General features: G+C 47.4%; 1 protein-coding gene across 1 annotated transcript in view; it reads left to right on the plus strand.

Moving 5' to 3' along the window:
* The first annotated feature begins 3,205 nt into the window (after window positions 1–3,205).
* The window catches only part of LOC120017344 (threonine--tRNA ligase 1, cytoplasmic-like), a 34,918-nt gene continuing 24,840 nt past the window's right edge, over window positions 3,206–13,283 (plus strand). The window contains exons 1-5 of the mRNA XM_038988747.1: window positions 3,206–3,366; window positions 4,650–4,721; window positions 5,062–5,252; window positions 9,651–9,774; window positions 11,825–11,946. Of these exons, the coding sequence (XP_038844675.1) occupies window positions 3,307–3,366; window positions 4,650–4,721; window positions 5,062–5,252; window positions 9,651–9,774; window positions 11,825–11,946 (569 nt within the window). The 5' untranslated portion in view covers window positions 3,206–3,306. The remainder of the gene's footprint in view (window positions 3,367–4,649; window positions 4,722–5,061; window positions 5,253–9,650; window positions 9,775–11,824; window positions 11,947–13,283) is intronic.

Below are 13,283 nucleotides of genomic sequence, written 5' to 3' on the forward strand. Positions count from 1 at the left end.
TTTAAATAAACGCCAAGTCTAAATTAATTGTTTACGAGGTAACCAAGAATTACCATGAATCGTTTACAAGGTTTAATGTTTGATTTGTTACATTAAATAATTCAGTAACGAATTGAAAGAATGATGGCAATCATCCGTTTTTAATCGGCAGAAGAGAAACTGCTAGCCATTGGCTGGTAATAGCTGAGAACTGCTAGCCATTGGCTGCTAATAGCTGAGAACTGCTAGCCATTGGCTGCTAATAGCTGAGAACTGCTAGCCATTGGCTGCTAATAGCTGAGAACTGCTAGCCATTGGCTGCTAATAGCTGAGAACTGCTAGCCATTGACGGCTAATAGCTGAGAACTGCTAGCCATTGGCTGCTAATAGCTGAGAACTGCTAGCCATTGACGGCTAATAGCTGAGAACTGCTAGCCATTGGCTGCTAATAGCTGAGAACTGCTAGCCATTGACGGCTAATAGCTGAGAACTGCTAGCCATTGGCTGCTAATAGCTGAGAACTGCTAGCCATTGACGGCTAATAGCTGAGAACTGCTAGCCATTGGCTGCTAATAGCTGAGAACTGCTAGCTAACTGGCAAGCACAAAAACAGTCAACAATCAGCCGATAGTGGTGAAAGTAAGAACTGACGGAAAAAATGCACAGTCAAGGGAGAATTATTATTCAGTCAAGGAAAAGTGATTATTTTTTAAATAGAGGCTAAGACAAAAGAAAAATGACAGTGTGTAAATGATAACACAGTGCAGGAAATGAAGAAGTGTATTAATGGACAAAAAGCGTGTTAAAACTTCTTATGGCTGGGGGCAGTATTGAGTAGCTTGGATGAATAAGGTGCCCAGAGTAAACTTCCTGCTACTCAGTCCCAGAAGCTAAGATATGCATATTATTAATATATTTGGATAGAAAACACTCTGAAGTTTCTAAAACTGTTTGAATGATGTCTGTGAGTATAACAGAACTCATATGGCAGGCAAAAACCTGAGAAGAAATCCAACCAGGAAGTGGGAAATCTGAGGTTTGTAGTTTTTCAACTCATCGCCTATCGAATACACAGTGGGATATTGGTCATATTGCACTTCCTAAGGCTTCCACTAGATGTCAACAGTCTTTAGAACCTTGGTTGATGCTTCTACTGTGAAGGAGGGGGGAATGAGGGCTCTTTGTGTCAGGGGTCTGGCAGAGTGCCACGAGCTGACCACGCACATTCACGTGAGAGTTAGCTTGCATTCCATTGCATTTCTGAAGACAAAGTAATTCTCCGGTTGAAACATTATTGAAGATTTATGATAAAAACATCCTAAAGATTGATTCTATACATCGTTTGACATGTTTCTACGGACTGTAACGGAACTTTTGGACTTTTCGTCTGCTCACGCCTCATGAATTTGGATTACTAGGCTAAACGCGCGAACAAAAAGGAGTTATTTGGACATAAATGGTGTACTTTATCGAACAAATCAAACATTTATTGTGGAACTGGGATTCCTGGGAGTGCATTCTGATGAAGATCATCAAAGGTAAGTGAATATTTATAACGCTAGTTCTGACTTCTGTTGACTCCAACATGGCGGATATCTGTATGGCTGGTTTTGTTGTCTGAGTGCTGTACTCCGATTATTGCATGGTTTGCTTTTTCCGTAAAGCTTTTTTAAATCTGACACAGCGGTTGCATTAAGGAGAAGTATATCTCTAATTCTGTGCATAACACTTGTATTTTATATTAAAGTTTATGATGAGTATTTCTGTAAATTGATGTGGCTCTCTGCAAAATCACCGGATGTTTTGGAAGCAAAACATTACTGAACATAATGCGCCAATGTAAACTGATATTTTTGGATATAAATATGCACTTTATCGAACAAAACAGACATGTGTTGTGTAACATGAAGTCCTATGTGTGTCATCTGATGAAGATCATCAAAGGTTAGTGATTAATTTTATCTCTATTTCTGCTTTTTGTGACTCCTCTCTTTGGCTGGACAAATGGCTGTGTTTTTCTGTGAATAGGTGCAGACCTAACATCATCTTTTGGTGTGCTTTCGTCGTAAAGCCTTTTTGAAATCGGACACTGTGGTGGGATTAACAAGTTTATCTTTAAAATGGTGTAAAATACTTCTATGTTTGAGGAATTTTAATTAAAAGATTTCTGTTGTTTTGAATTTGGCGCCCTGCACTTTCACTGGCTGTTGTCAAATTGTTCCAGTTAACGGGATCTTAGCCGATCTCAGCCATAAGAGGTTTAAAGCTACTTCTAGAAGGTGCCAATAATATCAGCCAGGCCATTTTAGGATTTCTTTGTGGAATAAGCTAACATTTAGTAAATTATTCAGATTTTTGTTTTGTTCAACGGTACACTGAAGACATTTTTTTATTTTTTAAATTTTTTATTTAACAACTTTTTATTGATAATGGCGGCCTACCACGGCCGACACTGGGCCAATTGTGCACCACTCTATGGGACCCCCAATCACGGCCAGATGTGATGCAGCCTGGATACGAACCAGGGACTGCAGTGACGCCTCTTACACTGAGATGCAGTGCCTTAGACCGCTGCGCCACTCGGGAGCCCTGAGGACATACATATGTGGATACCAAAATGTTTTTTAATTTCAACAGTTTTCTGGAAGAAATTGTGCATCATTTAAAAACATTTGAGGGACTCCAGTGTTGAGGGTCAGCGTTGCGGATGTGTTGTTGCCTACCCTCACCATCTGGGGCTGCCCGTCAGGAAGTCCAGGATACAGAGGGAGGTGTTCAGTCCTAGGGACCTTAGCTTAGAGGGCATTATGGTGTTAAATGCTGAGCCTTAGTCTATGAACAGCATTCAAATTTCTTCTGAAATTTGTGAATCATGTTTTGCAGATTTTTTTTTCTTCTCCCCACCACAGCATAATATTACTGCAACCAACTGTTTCCATTAGTTACCACAGCCACAAAGTCGAAATGGAATTTATGGTAAAAATTCATGAACACAAAATGTGTTTTTTGGTCTTCATTAAAGGTTCGGGTTAGGCATAATGTTAGCAGTGTGGTTAGGTTTAGAAACAGATTTTAGAGAAGCGAAATGGTAGAAATAGGCGGGGTGTATGACTTTGTGGCTGTGGTTAACTACTGACGACCGCCACAAATCCACGACGCGAGCCATAATTGGCTCAACGCTGCTGTCAATCAAATCAGCAATGATTGCATCAGTTAGTGACGAAAGTATCACGCAATATCCGGGACACGATCTTGCCGGTGAGCTGGCTGAACTGATTCAGTTAAACACCATATACAATATATATTTACGGGTATAGTAATCGTATAATGTCGGAAAAGAGCATGGCGGAGCAAATGAAGGAGTTGAAAGTTGACGAAGGGAAAAAGGTAGCGTGGCTATTGGCTAAGTCCCTTTGCGTACCATCACGCATGCATGCTGTCATCATTGTTGACCTGATGCTAAGCTAACTAGATAGCTAACTGTTAGCCAATCTGATACATATGACAGCTAGCTATCGTTAGCAAGGGCTTTACTCCTCAATATATAATAACGGCTTCTCAAAGAATATTCCTTATCTTAAACATTTCAGTAAGCTATTTAATACTATCTTCGAATTAGCTAGCTATACTTTGTTAGGCTATTGATTGCAGAGTTAGTTACAGTAGCTAGCTATAGTACTGTATAATGTCTCGTGTGAATTTAATTGTTTTACTATTATTGTATCGTATTCTGTATTGATGCCCTATATTCCATTTGTTCTATGTATACTCTATTTAGCCCTTGATCATGACACATTTCCGTTACACATAGCTAAGTTGTTGGACGAAGGCGTCTTGGTGAAAGAAGTTTCTGATGAACTTCACTAACGGCGTGGAGCCGAGACCAGGCATTGTGGAATCTAGCTCCTACCACATCAATACTTAAAATATATATAATTACGAAAGGCCCACCTTGTACCTATGTTTGTCCTCTAGTTGCGTGTATTTTTATCTGTTTGCTGAAACAAAGTTATTCAATAAACGTTGATCAAATACCACTACCGACTTTCCTTGTTGAATTAAACGGGCACATGCGCTGAGTTGCCGTTTTAGAGCAACAGCAATGAGAAAACGGTCGGTGGTTGTATTTGATTAACGTTGATTGAAAAACTAGAGATTTCAGCAAAGAAAGATACGCAACTACAAAGGACAAACACAGGTGCAACGTGGGCATTTCATAATTTAAATGTTTTGAAGTATTGACCTTTGGCTACTCGTTGTAGTCGGAGGTAGTTTCCACAAAGCCTGATCTCGGCTCCATGCCTTTGGCGACGTTCATAATGAACGTACCTTTGTTAGAATGCGGCCTAGAGTTTGGGCGCTATGTTCTATAATGCTCGCCATCCTAACTAGTTGTGTCAACAACAGTCTCAACCTTGTTTGCACAGCAGGTTTGGCTGCTCTGTGTGGCCTAGATAATGTAGTTAAATGCACTGTAACTCTGTGTTGTTTGTGTCGCAATGCTTTGCTTTATCTTGGCCAGGTCGCAGTTGTAAATGAGAACTTGTTCTCAACTGGTCTACCTGGTTAAATAAAGGTCAAATAAATATAATTGGTTAGTTATGACTAATGCAGTTATGGTCAATGTTTATTCAGGAGTTAACCACACCCATTATCTGACTTTTGTTCAGGGAGGAGGAGGCAAAGATGGAGAGAAGAAGAAGAAGAAGGCTGCAGCAGGAGACGCTGGTGGGAAGACAGAGGTAAGTGGCGGAGTAGATGGCAGTCACTGTCTCAATCTCTCCTTCTGTCCATCTCTCCTCCGTCCTCTAGCTGTCTTGATACACACAGCTCAAGACTTCTCTCCTTTCCCCTCTAGCTGTCTGTTCACTCACTTATACTCTCTCCCCCTACCCGTGTGTTCACTTACACTCTTGTCATTCCCGTCCGTCCGTTCACTTACGGTCTCTCACTTCTCTCCACCCCCCCCTGTCCATTCTCACTCTCCCCCTCTAGCTGTCCCCTCCTCTCCTGTGGATAGCGGAGCATCTCTCTCTGTTCACCAGACTGAAGGATTCACTCTCTTCATTCTTCCCCCTCTAGCTGTCCCCTCCTCCTGGGTACATGGAGGAGCGTCTGTCCCTGTACACTAAACTGAAGGAGGAGCATGATGCTCTGATGGCCGAGAGGGCAGAGAAGGACAGTAAACCCATCAAGGTGACTCTGCCAGATGGGAAGGTGGTGGAGGCTGAGTCCTGGAAGACCACACCCTACCAGGTGGCTGCTGGCATCAGGTGAGACAGTCCCCTTACCTACCTAAACCCTACCATAGGGCAGGGCTATATGGCCTAAAAATGATATCTCCATTTCTTCAAACCTATGGGCTTTTCTTGATATCTCAATTTTTGAAAATTTCTCTAAATATATTTTGTTGCACAATTAAAGATCAATACACAAATATAGTCACAAATAATCCAGTGAATTGAGCGCTTGTATTCATACCTGTATAAATATACTCCTTCCACAACCACAAGACCCATAAATAATCAAATTATTTTATCAAAATAGTTGACCTGTATTTTTGCAATCACTGATGTGGTTTTCAAGTCTGTATATCAAAATGCCCTTTTTTGATACAAATTTAACCAGATCCATGCACATCGACTGATTCTGTTGGTTCAAACCTCAACTGCATAAAGCGAGTTGAAACTGCTTGCTGTCAGAGAGGAAGAAGTGATATTTAATCTTTGTGAGTGTCAGGAGGAGGGGCCTGGGGTCTGTCTGTGAGTGGCAGGAGGAGGGGCCTGGGGTCTGTCTGTGAGTGGCAGGAGGGGCTTGGGGTCTGTCTGTGAGTGGCAGGAGGAGGGGCCTGGAGTCTGTCTGTGAGTGGCAGGAGGAGGGGCCTGGGGTCTGTGAGTGGCAGGAGGAGGGGCCTGGGGTCTGTCTGTGAGTGGCAGGAGGAGGGGCCTGGGGTCTGTCTGTGAGTGGCAGGAGGAGGGGCCTGGGGTCTGTCTGTGAGTGGCAGGAGGAGGGGCCTGGAGTCTGTCTGTGAGTGGCAGGAGGAGGGGCCTGGGGTCTGTCTGTGAGTGGCAGGAGGAGGGGCCTGGGGTCTGTCTGTGAGTGGCAGGAGGAGGGGCCTGGGGTCTGTCTGTGAGTGGCAGGAGGAGGGGCCTGGGGTCTGTCTGTGAGTGGCAGGAGGAGCCAAGGCGACGAGACCAAAAAAAGTAACTTGATTCTTGCTATACAGGTATTTGTAACATCCTGCTAAAACATTTGAATGAATGTGTTTTAATAAAAGCAGCTATATGCACTGAGCTTGTCTAATGCTTTAAGCACACTGTTTGATGAAATAATCTTTCGCCTGCTGGCCTTCGCCGATTCTGTTATTAAGCTCCTGACGTTGCCGGTAATAGGCTACAACCAGGGTCTGCAACCTTTTAAATGTGGAGTGCCAATTTACCATTTCTTACAATTTCTTCACATTTTCATTTAAATTATAACGTGCTTTTGTTCTATTGCCAACTAGGTAAAAATATCCCACATATAGCCAACAAATAAAACTTGCCAACAAACTTGCAGCATTGTACCAACTGTTCTGGCCCCTCAGGCACCAGTGAGCTCTGGACAGAAACAGCTGTATTTCCACAAGGGATCAAAATTAATCGGGTATTTTATGAGCCTCGGTGGTATCGGTGGTTATCAAAAGGGAGAGAGCTCTAACAATTTTTCAACTTTATTGAGTAACTATTGTCATTCTCATTGGATGTAAAAAAGAGACTGTTTACTTGATTGAAGAATAAAATACATTGAGAAGCTCCACGGTTCATTAGTGGTGGTGATTATTTGATTGTCTTACCGATCAGACATCCCAAATGGACACATACATTTGCGCGCGGGCCAGGTAGCCTAGGCCTACTTCTATCCGTAATCAGTTGCGCGACATTACTCAACATACTTTATTATGCAACATGGCTCATTTGCAAATTTTGTTTAAACCCCAAAATCTTCAAAGTTGTTTATAATAGAAAAATATTATGTTTGTCTACATTCAACTGGTAAAAGTTCATTTTGATATACTGTGAAAGAAATATGTTGTGACTGGCCTGGTATGCTATTCAGTAGGCTGGGCGGTACCCAGAAGTTTGTGTTGTGACTGGCCTGGTATGCTATTCAGTAGGCTGGGCGGTACTCCGATGTTCATACCGTCCTTCTCGTCCTGGGATTTATGCCTCTGTGGAGGGCGTGGCGTCCAGAACAGCCTCTGTGGAGGGTGTGGCGTCCAGAACGGCCTCTGTGGAGGGTGTGGCGTCCAGAACGGCCTCTGTGGAGGGCGTGGCGTCCAGAACGGCCTCTGTGGAGGGCGTGGCGTCCAGAACGGCCTCTGTGGAGGGCGTGGCGTCCAGAACGGCCTCTGTGGAGGGCGTGGCGTCCAGAACGGCCTCTGTGGAGGGCGTGGCGTCCAGAACGGCCTCTGTGGAGGGCGTGGCGTCCAGAACGGCCTCTGTGGAGGGCGTGGCGTCCAGAACGGCCTCTGTGGAGGGCGTGGCGTCCAGAACGGCCTCTGTGGAGGGCGTGGCGTCCAGAACGGCCTCTGTGGAGGGCGTGGCGTCCAGAACGGCCTCTGTGGAGGGCGTGGCGTCCAGAACGGCCTCTGTGGAGGGCGTGGCGTCCAGAACGGCCTCTGTGGAGGGCGTGGCGTCCAGAACGGCCTCTGTGGAGGGCGTGGCGTCCAGAACGGCCTCTGTGGATGACGTGGCGTCCAGAACGGCCTCTGTGGATGGCGTGGCGTCCAGAACGGCCTCTGTGGATGGCGTGGCGTCCAGAACGGCCTCTGTGGATGGCGTGGCGTCCAGAACGGCCTCTGTGGATGGCGTGGCGTCCAGAACGGCCTCTGTGGAGGGCGTGGCACACCTGTATTTGGGGAGTTTCTCCCATTATTCTCTACAGATCCTCTCAAGCTCTGTCAGGTTGGATGGGGAGCGTTGCTGCACAGCTATTTTCAGGTCTCTCCAGAGATGTTCGATCGGGTTCAAGTCCGGGCTCTGGCTGGGCCACTCAAGGACATTCAGAGACTTGTCCCGAAGCCACTCTTGCGTTGTCTTGGCTGTGTGCTTACGGTCATTGTCCTGGTGAACGTCGTGAACGTTTGCCCCAGTCTGAGGTCCTGAGCGCTCTGGAGCAGGTTTTCATCAACGATCTCTCTGTACTTTGCTCTGTTCAACTTTCCCTCGATCCTGACTAGTCTCCCAGTCCCTGTCTCTGAATAACATCCCCACAGCATGATGCTGTCACCACCATGCTTCACCGTAGGGATGGTGCCAGGTTTCCTCCAGACCTGACACTTGGCATTCAGGCCAAAGAGTTAAATCTTGGTTTCATCAGACCAGAGAATCTTGTTTCTCATTGGTCTGAGTTTAATGGCTGTGATAAACTGAGGATGGATCAACAGCATTGTAGTTACTCCACAATACTAATCTAATTGTCAGAGTGAAAAGAAGGAAGCCTGTACAGAATACAAAATATTCAAAAACATGCGTCCTGTTTGCAACAAAGCACTTAAGTAATACTGCCACAAAATGTGAGAAAGCAATTCACTTTTTGTCCTGAATACATATGTTTATGTTTGGGACAAATACAACACATTACTGAATACCACTCTCCAATATTCCAAGCATTGTGGTGACTGCATCATGTGATGGGTCTGCTTGTTATCTTTAAGGACTGGCATATTGTGTGTGTGTGTTGGGGTGTCAATTTAAATGTGCGTGTCTGATGCATCTGTTTCTAATAATGACACTGTAATAACACAAATATTATTATTACGAATTCTAATATGACACCTCTTAATAAGGATCGGACCCTTTTTTCCCCCTCAATTTTCCCCCTCAATTTTCTCCTAAAATGACAAACCCAAATCTATCTGCCTGTAGCTCAGGACCTGAAGCAAGGATATGCATATTCTTGATACCATTTGAAAGGAAACACTTTGAAGTTTGTGGAAATGTTCAGTTAATGTAGGAGAATATAACACAATAGATCTGGTAAAAGATGATACAAAGACAAAACCAACCGTTCCTCTGTATAAAAAAAAATTGTACCATCATTGAAATGCAAGAGGCCATAAATTATTATTCCAGGTGCAATTTAGATTTTGGCCACTAGATGGCAGCAGTGTATGTGCAAAGTTTTAGACTGATCCATGAACCATTGTATTTCTGTTCAAAATGTTGTATCAAGACTGCCCAAATGTGCCTAATTGGTTTATTAATACATTTTCAAGTTCATAACTGTGCACTCTCCTCAAACAATAGCATGGTATTATTTCACTGTAATAGCTACTGTAAATAGGACAGTTCAGTTAGATTAACAAGAATTTAAGCTTTCTGCCAATATCAGATATGTCTATGTCCTGGGAAATGTTCTTGTTACTTACACCCTCATGCTAATCGCATTAGCCTACGTTAGCTCAACCGCCCCGTGGGGTACCCACCCATCCTGAAGGATCACTAAGCTATCCCTGTATTCTAATGATGACTCTGTAATAACACAGCTATCCCTGTATTCTAATGATGACTCTGTAATAACACAGCTATCCCTGTATTTAGGCTCTTGCAGACAACCTGGACAGGCCTCTATTATAACAGATTAATTTGAGTAGTTATAACTTTATAATGTGTGTGTGTCTCTCATAGTCAGGGTCTAGCTGACGCCACGGTGATAGCGAAGGTGAACAGCTCTGTGTGGGACCTGGACCGACCTCTAGAGGAAAACTGCAGTCTGCAGCTACTCAAGTTTGATGACGACGAGGCTAAAGCTGTAAGTACAACCTCCAGGTCTTTTAAAGACTTACACGGACAGTTTCTCCTGGGTTTAATCATTGTCTGGGAAACTGGCCCTATAAGTCTCTAAAATAACGCTATTTGGATTAAACCTTCGAGATAAAGACGCTAACTTAGCTAACCTAGCTAGGGATTTGAGATAAAGAGATAAAGACGCTAACTTAGCTAACCTAGCTAGGGATTTTTAACTGAGATTATAGTAAGTAGTTAGTTAGAGCCAAGTTTGTTCATTGGCAAATAATGACTAACTATGTTTTAAGTCCTACACAGTGGAACTTTGAAACCAATATCTTCCCTCGCCATCCTCCCCACTCTCTTCCCTCGCCATCCTCCCCCACTCTCTTCCCTCGCCATCCTCCCCCACTCTCTTCCCCCGCCATCCTCCCCACTCTCTTCCCCCGCCATCCTCCCCACTCTCTTCCCCCGCCATCCTCCCCACTCTCTTCCCCCGCCATCCTCCCCACTCTCTTCCCCCGCCATCCTCCCCACTCTCTTCCCCCGCCATCCTCCCCACTCTCTTCCCCCGCCATCCTCCCCACTCTCTTCCCCCGCCATCCTCCCCACTCTCTTCCCTCGCCATCCTCCCCACTCTCTTCCCCCGCCATCCTCCCCACTCTCTTCCCTCGCCATCCTCCCCACTCTCTTCCCCCGCCATCCTCCCCCACTCTCTTCCCTCGCCATCCTCCCCACTCTCTTCCCCCGCCATCCTCCCCACTCTCTTCCCTCGCCATCCTCCCCACTCTCTTCCCCCGCCATCCTCCCCACTCTCTTCCCCCGCCATCCTCCCCACTCTCTTCCCCCGCCATCCTCCCCACTCTCTTCCCCCGCCATCCTCCCCACTCTCTTCCCCCGCCATCCTCCCCACTCTCTTCCCCCGCCATCCTCCCCACTCTCTTCCCCCGCCATCCTCCCCACTCTCTTCCCCCGCCATCCTCCCCACTCTCTTCCCTCGCCCTCCTCCCCCACTCTCTTCCCCCGCCATCCTCCCCACTCTCTTCCCTCGCCATCCTCCCCACTCTCTTCCCTCGCCATCCTCCCCACTCTCTTCCCTCGCCATCCTCCCCCACTCTCTTCCCCCGCCATCCTCCCCACTCTCTTCCCCCGCCATCCTCCCCACTCTCTTCCCCCGCCATCCTCCCCACTCTCTTCCCCCGCCATCCTCCCCACTCTCTTCCCCCGCCATCCTCCCCACTCTCTTCCCTCGCCATCCTCCCCACTCTCTTCCCTCGCCATCCTCCCCACTCTCTTCCCTCGCCATCCTCCCCACTCTCTTCCCCCGCCATCCTCCCCACTCTCTTCCCCCGCCATCCTCCCCACTCTCTTCCCCCGCCATCCTCCCCACTCTCTTCCCCCGCCATCCTCCCCACTCTCTTCCCTCGCCATCCTCCCCACTCTCTTCCCTCGCCATCCTCCCCACTCTCTTCCCCCGCCATCCTCCCCCACTCTCTTCCCCCGCCATCCTCCCCACTCTCTTCCCCCGCCATCCTCCCCACTCTCTTCCCCCGCCATCCTCCCCACTCTCTTCCCCCGCCATCCTCCCCACTCTCTTCCCCCGCCATCCTCCCCACTCTCTTCCCCTCGCCATCCTCCCCACTCTCTTCCCCTCGCCATCCTCCCCACTCTCTTCCCCTCGCCATCCTCCCCACTCTCTTCCCCTCGCCATCCTCCCCACTCTCTTCCCCTCGCCATCCTCCCCACTCTCTTCCCCTCGCCATCCTCCCCACTCTCTTCCCCTCGCCATCCTCCCCACTCTCTTCCCCTCGCCATCCTCCCCACTCTCTTCCCCTCGCCATCCTCCCCACTCTCTTCCCCTCGCCATCCTCCCCACTCTCTTCCCCTCGCCATCCTCCCCACTCTCTTCCCCTCGCCATCCTCCCCACTCTCTTCCCCTCGCCATCCTCCCCACTCTCTTCCCCTCGCCATCCTCCCCACTCTCTTCCCCTCGCCATCCTCCCCACTCTCTTCCCCTCGCCATCCTCCCCACTCTCTTCCCCTCGCCATCCTCCCCACTCTCTTCCCCTCGCCAGGTGTACTGGCACTCCAGTGCCCACATAATGGGTGAGGCGATGGAGAGGGTCTACGGAGGCTGTTTGTGTTACGGTCCGCCCATCGAGAACGGCTTCTACTACGACATGTTCCTGGACCAAGAGTGAGTAACGCCTCGTCTCATTGGCCAGTTAGAGCCGGGTAAAGACTTGTCTTATTGGTCTAGCTGGCTGACAGGGAATGAGTAGTAAGCGTGGGAACAGGAAGAATGTTCCAGTGTTTAGATCATATGTTCATCCAAGTTGACACAGTGTTGGGGTCAATTCAGGATATTCAATTAATAGAAAACCAATTCCTAGAATTCCAATTTAAATATAACTTCCTGAATTGACAAAACTGACTCTTCACTGAGGTTATGTTGATGCCAGTTGGCTTGGCAAGCAGCCACATATTATTGGAGGATGTTGTAATCTCGACCCCGAGTGGCGCAGCGGCTTAAGGCACTGTAGTACTTGAGACGTCACTACAGATCCGGGTTCGATCCCGGGCTGTGTCGCTGCCGGCCGCAACCGGGAGACCATGAGGCGACGCACAACTGGCCCAGCGTCGTCTGGGAGGTCCTTGTCCCATCGCGCTCTAGCGATTCCTTGTGGCAGGCCGGTAGCACGCTGACACGGGCGCCAGCTGTATGGTGTTTCCTCCGACACATTAGTGTCAAGAAGCAGTGTGGCTTAGCGTGGTCGTGTTTCGGAGGACGCATGGCTCTTGACGTTCGCCTCTCCCCGTTCGCTTCTCCCCAGTCCCTACGGAAGTTGCAGCGATGGGACAAGACTGTAACTAGGGATGTAAAAATAACAATTCAAATATACAACAACAAAAAAATAGACCCATGTTTCTGTGGGACCTCGGTCTGTAAAGAAAAGTGGTCAGATGAAGCAGATGCTAAACTACAGGATTATTTTGCTAGCACAGACTGGAATATGTTCTGGGATTCTTCCTATGGCATTGAGGATTAAACCACATCAGTCACTGGCTTCATCATTAAGTGCATTGAGGACGTCGTCCCCACAGTGACTGTACGTACATACCCTAACCAGAAGCCATGGATTACAGGCAACATTCGCACTGAGCTAAAGGGTAGAGCTGCCGCTTTCAAGGAGCAGGACTCTAACCCGGAAGCTTATAAGAAATCCCGCCATGCCCTTCGATGAACCATCAAACAGGCAAATCATCAATACAGGACTAAGATCGAATAGTACTACACCGGCTCCTACACTCGTCGGATGTGGCAGGGCTTGCAAACTACTACAGACTACAAAGGGAAGCACAGCCGAGATCTGCCCAGAGACACGAGTCTACCAGACGAGCTAAATAACTTCTATACTCGCTTTGAGGAAAGCCTATGTGAGAATGCTATTCATTGACTACAGCTCAGCGTTCAACACCATAGGGCCCTCATAGCTCATCACTAAGCCAAGGACCCTGGGACTAAACACCTCC

This window comes from Salvelinus namaycush, chromosome 1 (genome assembly GCF_016432855.1).
Source record: "Salvelinus namaycush isolate Seneca chromosome 1, SaNama_1.0, whole genome shotgun sequence".
In the NCBI taxonomy this organism is placed as follows: domain Eukaryota; kingdom Metazoa; phylum Chordata; class Actinopteri; order Salmoniformes; family Salmonidae; genus Salvelinus; species Salvelinus namaycush.